The 8,271-nt window shown below is 34.3% G+C and overlaps 1 protein-coding gene across 1 annotated transcript in view; it reads right to left on the reverse strand.

Annotated features, from left to right (window-relative positions):
* The window catches only part of LOC105964438 (UDP-glycosyltransferase 75C1), a 34,210-nt gene extending 26,336 nt beyond the window's left edge, over positions 1-7,874 (reverse strand). Inside the window, exon 1 of the mRNA XM_088820831.1 lies at positions 7,758-7,874. Within this exon, the coding sequence (XP_088676957.1) occupies positions 7,758-7,763 (6 nt within the window). The 5' untranslated portion in view covers positions 7,764-7,874. The remainder of the gene's footprint in view (positions 1-7,757) is intronic.
* Between the last annotated feature and the right edge of the window lie 397 nt (positions 7,875-8,271).

The following is an 8,271-nucleotide window of genomic DNA, read 5'->3' on the forward strand; positions in this document are numbered from 1 at the left end:
GTTCAATGTCAATTTCACGTTCAGCTTCTGTAATCACGTTATGAAGGATAATGCATGTTTTCTTTATGTTAAATATATCCTTTTGGCCAATAACGGACGAGTCCTTGCGTTATACCCCATCTACTTTGTAAAACACTAAATGCTCGCTCCACATCTTTTCTAACTGATTATTGTTTTGCCGCAAATAATTTTTCTTTTGCACTAGTGGGATGAGCAATGGTTTGAGTAAGAGTTGCATATTTTGAGTAAATACCATCAGTTAAGTAATAACCCGTCATATATGAACGACCGTTCACCGTGTAAGGAACTGGAGGCATTCTAACATGTATCATATTATCAAAAAGTGGAGAATGATCCAAGACATTAATATCAATATTTCAACCTAACATGCCAAATAAAGAATGTCAAATCCATTTAATTTATCATGGTATGCAACTGCTTCTTAAATTAATGTTGGTTTGTGGTGGTGACCCCTGTGTGTGCCTTGCCAAGCAGTTGGGCAATTTTTTCATTGCCAGTGCATAAAATCTAAAGATCCAAGCATACCTGGAAAACCTCGTGATTCACCTTCTTAGGTGAACGCGAGTATTGTTCTCCATATAGTTCGATTAGGTGAACGCGAGTATTGTTCTCCATATAGTTCGATTATCGATGAACAAAACTCTCTTAAAGTTTCGTTACCAGTTGCCTCCTCGATCTTTTAATATCCATTGCAAAAATCAGCAGATGCCCCATAAGCAAGAACCGAAATTGCAGTAGTTAATTTTTGAATAGATGATAAGCCACGACGACCACGTGCATCTCTCTTTCAGATGAAGTATGTGTTATAATTTTAAAGATCATTTTGAATATAAAAAACAACTCCCTGCGCATTCTAAAACGCCTGCAAAAATAAGAAAATGGAAAGTACAATTTTCAGAAAAATAATATTTCCGTAATAGTTTCTGAATTTCTTCGCGATACCGATAGATATATTGTCGCTGATGCGGTTGTTCCTCGTATGCTAAAATTATCCCAAGAATAAAATTAATCATTTCTTGAGTTTCTTTCTCCGAAGAACCTCCTCTGAAGAGGAGGATAAAGATTAAGAACTAGATGATTTCATGTATTCAAATTATGTTAGGATAGTAGACTAAAAGTCTCGCTTTTAGCTACATAATTTTATTATTGAATTAATAAAATTGTATATTATCATTATATGAGAATATGCACTAGGGTATTCAATGCATTTAATTGATTGTTTGTCAATTTATTAAAAGCATAAGTCTAATATTCTAATAGTATTCGAAATGGTGTGCTATGGCGCACAGAAAGATCATTTTGAAAGTTCGTTTAGAATATAAAGATAAACGTTCACAATCTAGATGGAAATGGACTAACCATTGGTAAAAGATTGTAGCACAATATTTAAGTGATTGGTCTTGATCATAGTAAACAACGAATAACTTTTGTAGTTATTGTTTTGACGTATTGTGTTAGCACACCCGGCATGTGTTGAACCGGATAAAGTGAAATAATGTTTCATCACTGTTCAAAATGAAACTTTATTATTTCTAGTTGACAGTAAATTACTTACACTCTTAATCCCTAGATAATTAACGTACATATTTAATTTATGATCTCTACATTGATGTCACAATGGGAGAGATTCCTATATTGAGTCAAATGGCCCCCGGTGCGTTAGGTAGAGACATTAAGAATTAATAGGTGGAAATTAATTATCGAAAGAAATCCACATCTCTGAAATACGAGATTGATAATAACCCTTGAGTAGCTTATAAGATTTGTTTATGCCAAGTCCTGGCCAGGTGGATTTCGTATCCGGCATACTCAAATAAGTTAAGCGGGTAAGACTCATGAAAATAAACCATTTAATTTATTTAGCAGTGAATAAATTATTTGGTGGTTATAAGATTTCTTAATGTGGGGAGAATCTAAGTCATGATCGACCGAAGCTCGAATGTAATATTTGAGAATATAAATGGGAGTTCAATAATTATTTGGTAGTGGAAAATAAATAATTATTTAATGATTAATTGAATGAACTCTTTTAAGAGTTTGGATTTAATTAATTATTAGTTGCCCGATTCATATTTTCTCCTTTAGTCCCTATTGTAGCCCAACGGATTTTTTAATTAATCGAGAAAATAAAGTTCAACCAATATTATATATTGGAATTAATATAGCCGAAAATTAAGTTCCCATTGGATTGCAATTTTCGACTATATAGAGTTATAGAAGGAGTGGGACTTGTTTCCATGTAATCCTCTCTATATGTGACTCTAATTCCATGTGCTATATATAATAGAGATTAAGTTGATGAGAGAGACGGATTATTCCACACGCCTATTTCACGTGAAGAGAAAATATTTTTATTTTCTTCTTTTCTCTCTAGGTTTCTCGATTATAGATTTAGGTTTCTTCAAGTACAAGTCCACCCTTGTAGAAGAATTATTAATCCGGGATATACAATAGAAGACTATAGGTTTTTAGAGCAAACATTTATTCCCGAATTTTCTGAGCAGTCTTGCGAAGAAATTCACCATAAATCAACCGCTAGTTGGATAGGCTCGAAATTTATACAGTAGCTTCCTAACCCTTATATATACAATCCCTACGAAGGGTTTCTCGATCGGATTAACGGTCACGAAGATATCGTTGAAGGAAGAGGACTAGAAACTTCTGGACAACAGCTTTTACGAAGGTTGAAGGCTTGACGTGGATCCTCGTTCGTGCGCCGAAGATAGAAACGAATCTGCTCGCGAAAACTGTAAGTTGCTAGATTAGATTTATTCCGCATTAAACGAATTTAATCAAAACATGTTAATAAAATTAAAACCGGCTAATCTAGAACCTCTTGCGAATTTTCATTGAATCCTGGGCTTCACATCCCAACAAATTCATCTGAAGGAAATCATCCAGATGACGAAACCATATAATACATTTTCTATTTATTCTGACTCTAGATTCGAACAACTCTCTCGATTCACCCAAATTAATTTTAATTTTAATATTTTTTGTTTTATTTTTATTTAATCTTTTTTTCTTCTTTTGTTACATGTCAGGTTACAGTTTCCGCGCACCTCAAACGAGATATGAATTGCTTCCATCTGGCGAATATCTCCAAAACACCTATGATATGCCGCTATTTTATTCCACATGTGGTAGAAATCATTACACTAACCAATGTTGGGAAGCACCGAAAGCGAATAATTTCTTCGATAATACCAACATAGGTTATTGGAATACATACACCAACACGTACGAACAGAGCGTTCCGAGCCAAGCTTTCAATGATTTTCAACATCGGGAGCCGCAATTTGATGATTTTCAAACCTATTATGCAAGGCCACGAGAACCCAATTCAGGAGTGTTATTTGAAATCCATCCTTGAAGATTTTAGGAAATCCACTCAACCATCTATCCATAGACTGGAGATACAGTTGGAAGAGATCAAGTTCCAGAGGTCTCATGAAAATATTTCAGACGATATCGAGAATGGTTGCAACAAAGAAAATTCGTCTAAAACTTGTAGTGAGAAAAATTCTTCAGACCTAGAAAATAGTGTCGATGAGAAGGAAAAAAAAATTATGAAGACGCTTAAAGATGATGAATCTGAGAATGCAATCGAGCTAAACTCCATAGATATCTCGGAACAAGAGAAAAAGGAGATGGATGTGTTTAGTGCAAATATTCAAATTGAAGATCTTATCGTTGTACCTGATGTGGTTTTGAAAGCATCAATAGTGGTTGATGAGAAGGCGAATGCGTTTGAGGTGGATGTTATACGCAGACTTGAGGTTTTTGTGTATCGATTTGAGGGAGCGACTGATGAACATCCTATCTTGGCTTCGTACCGATTGATTACAACAAAAAAAGACTACAAGCTAAGGTGGACACTGTGACATATTGCAATTATAGCCATGCCCTGTATGCAATTGAAGTTGTAGAGCCCATTGATGGATGCACAATTTACAAGGATTTGGATTGGACATAATAGTTTTAAGAAGCAAAGTCTGACTGAAGACTTAAAATTTAGCGTTTTCCGGGAGGCAACCTGATCATTTATTATTTTTCTCGTTTTTTTTTCCTCATAATTTTAGTTTTTTTTTTCCTAGAATATATATAAGCTTGCAATCTAATAGTTTAATCATGTTTGAATTTTGAGGTCAAAAAACGGATACAAAAGCCCAGACGGCCGTCCGAAAATCAAGCCAAAACTCCAGACGGTCGTCCGGAGAAGTTACAACAAGTTGTGAATGTTCGGAAATTGAGACAGTCGTCTCAAAAATAGTTCAAAAGGTGAGACGGCCGTCCGGAACACCCCTGGATAATTTATTTTTTTTTCGAAAAATTGAAAAAATAAAAAGTTTGCTTTAAAGATGAAGAGATGGAGGAGTGCAACGCGTGGAGGACGTTCCGACTAATCAAGGTGTATTCTGTCTTTAAACTTCGTTTTAATTACATTCAGGACAATGCAAAACTTTAAGTATGGGGGTGGAAAAATATTTTTTATGTGCTTTATATGTTTTAGATTGCATGCTTTAGGATTTTTTTGAAAACCACTTTTTACATGCTTTATATGTTTTAGATTTGCATGCTTTAGGATTTTTTTTCTTTCTTTTTAGTCGTTTTCATATAGTTATTGTTTTCTTTAAAAAATATGTTTGAGTTGAATGCATCGATGAATTATGATGAAGAAATATGGCAAATGTTTGATGATGATATTACTTGCTTTGTTGTAGCTATACTAGAATTTTGGCGAGCTTTCGATTCAAAGTAATTTAGGAGGGAGTCATTATTGAGAATCATGAATTATGTGTTGCTTTTGTTGAATTTTTTTTTTCAAATGTGGAGTTAATTTATGATATATCATATGATGTTCGGTTTTAGAACTCGCCTTAGGAATTTGCTAAGTGAAGTATTGAGCCGTTGAGTGATTTGGGATATGATTTGGGCCTTATTTCAACCATCTAAATCTTTCAAGCCGACCTTTTTTATTGAAATTATTCTTAGAACCTTGATTTGGGCCTCAGAGAAATCGAGTTCTTTCTTTTAGCCAATACGTGTAAGGTAGAATAAATGGAGATTCTTGAAAAAGATCCCTTGGAGTTTGGTTGGAAAATTTGTTACGTTTTTCTTTTTCTCAGAAAAAGAACGAAGAAGAAGAGACCTAGAAGGGAAAAGGACATGCGCAAATATTCGAATAAAAACTTGAACCATACCTCAAGAGCAAAAGTGGAGACTTTTGAACTCTTGAGAATCGAGTAGGATAATAAGTCATTAGAGGTGAATAAACTATTCCAAAACGTCAAATCTTCAAATCTCGGCGAAAACACATCGATTCAAGATGAAAAAAAAACATCTTGCTAAGTGCAACTCTTTATTCAATAATGAGAATCCAAAGGAGAAGAGTAGCCACTTACATACCCATATTTTCTACCTTGCACCAAAGAGCCCAACAATTGAAAGTCAAAAAGTCCCAATGATCACAATAACTCAATTATTCTATATTAGCGGAGTAGAGAAATTCGGCGAGTCTTTGGAGTCTAATATTACTATGTAAGTATAAATTTTCTCTATTTTTAGATTACAAACATTGGATGCTTGAAGCGATAACATGATTTTTGCTTCTTGACAAAGTTGATCACTTAACTATCGTTGAATTTTAAGCTTGTAAATTTTTTAGAAGTGCCATGACAATTGCAAGTTCTGGAAACATGAAGTTGACCATATTAATCTATGTGATGAGATGATGCATTTATAAATTTCGTTGCTTTGCAAGTTGGTAGTATTGCTTAAGTACAAGCAAAAGTTCAAGTTTGGGGGTGTGTTGAGTTCCTCGATTGCTTACCAAATCAAGCTCAAACACAAAACTCGATATAAATGCACAAGAGCTTGATCACAACTAGTTGTTTGTGTCGACTCGACTCGACTCGATCGTTTTCACCACTAGGCGTAATATATTCAACAAACAATACAAATTTTGATATACTTAAAAAAACTAAACATACCCACACAAAGTTAAACAAGAAAAGGTGGGAACAAAAAAAAAAAAAAAAAAAAAAAAGATGGCCAATGTTTGATGATGATATTACTTGCTTTCTTGTAGCTATACTTGAATTTTGGCGAGTTTTCAATTCAAAGTAATTTAAGAGTGAGTCATTATTGAGAATCATTAATTACGTGTTGCTTTAGTTGAAATTTTTGTTTTTCAAATGTGGAGTTAATTTATGATATATCATATGATGTTCGGTTTTAGAACTCACCTTAGGAATTTGCAAAGTGAAGTATTGAGCCGTTGAGTGATTTGGGATATGATTTGTGCCTTACTTGAACCATCTAAGCCTTTCAAGCCGACCTTTTTATCAAAATTATCCTTAGAACCTTGATTTGGGCCTCAAATAAAAGGAGTTCTTTCTTTTAGCCAATCCGTGTAAGGTAGAGTGGATGGTGATTCTTGAAAAAAATCCCTTGGAGTTTGGCTGGAAAATTTGTTACGTTTTTCTTTTTCTCATAAAAAGAACGAAGAAGAAGAGAACTAGAAGGATAAAGGAGGACATGGGCAAATATTCGAATAAAAACTCGAACCATACCTCAAGAGCAAAAGTGGAGACTTTTGAACTCTTGAGAATCGAGTAGGATAATAAGTCATTAGAGGTGAATAAGCTATTCCAAAAAGTCAAATGTTCAAATCTCGGCGAAAAAACCTCGATCTAAGAAGAAAAAAAAAAGCATCTTGCTCAGTGCAACTCTTTATTCAATAATGAGAATTGAAAGGAGAAGAGTAGCCACTTATATACCCATATTTTCTACCTTGCACCAAAGAGCCCAACAATTGAAAGTCAAAAAGTCCCAATGATCCCAAATACTGGATGCTTGAAGCGATAACATGATTTTTGGTTCTTGGCAATGGTGATCAGTTAACTATCGTTGAATTTTAAGCTTGTAAATTTTTGAGAAGTCCCATGACAATTTTAAGCTTGTAAATTTTTAATCTATGTGATGAGATGATTCATTTATTGATTTTGTTGCTTTGCAAGTTGGTATTATTGCTAGAGGAGAAACAAAAGTTCAAGTTTGGGGGTGTGTTGAGTTTCTCGATTGCTTACCAAATCAAGCTCAAACACAAAACTCGATATAAATGCACAAGAGCTTGATCACAACCAGTTGTTAGTGTCGATTCGACTCGACTCGATCGTTTTCAACCCCAGGTGTAATATATTCAAAAAACAATACAAATTTTGATATACTTAAAAAAACTAAACATACCAACACAAAATATTTGAAAACCACTCTGTGTCAAGCATATGTGAACAAGTATACTCCAAAATCCATTATAGAAAAAAAAAAAAAAAAAAAAAACACAGTTAAGGAAAGATAATCAAGCAGCAAGTCATCCGCGCCATCACCTACCACGATTCCTCCTCCGACCGCCGCAATTATTTCTGATGCAAGGCCTCCGTCGTCATGGGGTCCTAACAAATGGCGGCGTCCGCCTGCTAAGGACATGAACCGAAGAAAAAGAAGGCAACAATGTGTAAATTTAATTCATTAAAAAAATTGATCAATCCACTGCAATCGCATCGCTGCACACTACAAAAATATCGAAATCCACTAAAATATTAACATAATCCAATACGAAAAACAATTACGAGAATTACGTAACTAGAAAGAAACATTTACATTGCCCACATTCACCACTGTACAACCACGCATCAAACCACATTCACTCAATGCGCACACAGTTTAATTTACTCCATAGTTGTGTTGTGTGTGTGTGTGTGAATTTACGTGCGTGTGTGTGAGAGAGAAAGAAAGAGAGAGATTGGTGTTGTGAGTGTGAGAGAGAGATGAGGATTGCAGAATGACTATGCTAATTGCTATATATATAGAAAGGAAGTGTGGAAGTTTGTGGTTCTGATTCTCTTGATTAATGTTTTGGGTAAATTACGATCACCTCTCTGAGTATGGTCAAATTACGAAACACCCATCCTGTTTAGGTAATTACAACCACCATCAACTATAATTCTTCTTACACGTTTATCCTTGCGGTTTTAAATTTTGTTGAATCTTCTAGATTATATGGAATATTATCACTTTTATACTTGTTTTATCCCATTCGAATCCCACATTTTGAAGCAAGATGATCATAATATGTGTTTTGTTGCTTGTATATATCAGATTATGGTGCATCAGAAACTGTATTTTTACACAAAACTAATACAAACTAGAGCATATTCTACGAAATCTACATGATTATGTTGAGTT

This window comes from Erythranthe guttata, chromosome 7, assembly GCF_056151865.1.
Source record: "Erythranthe guttata isolate IM_541 chromosome 7, IM_541, whole genome shotgun sequence".
NCBI classification, from domain to species: domain Eukaryota; kingdom Viridiplantae; phylum Streptophyta; class Magnoliopsida; order Lamiales; family Phrymaceae; genus Erythranthe; species Erythranthe guttata.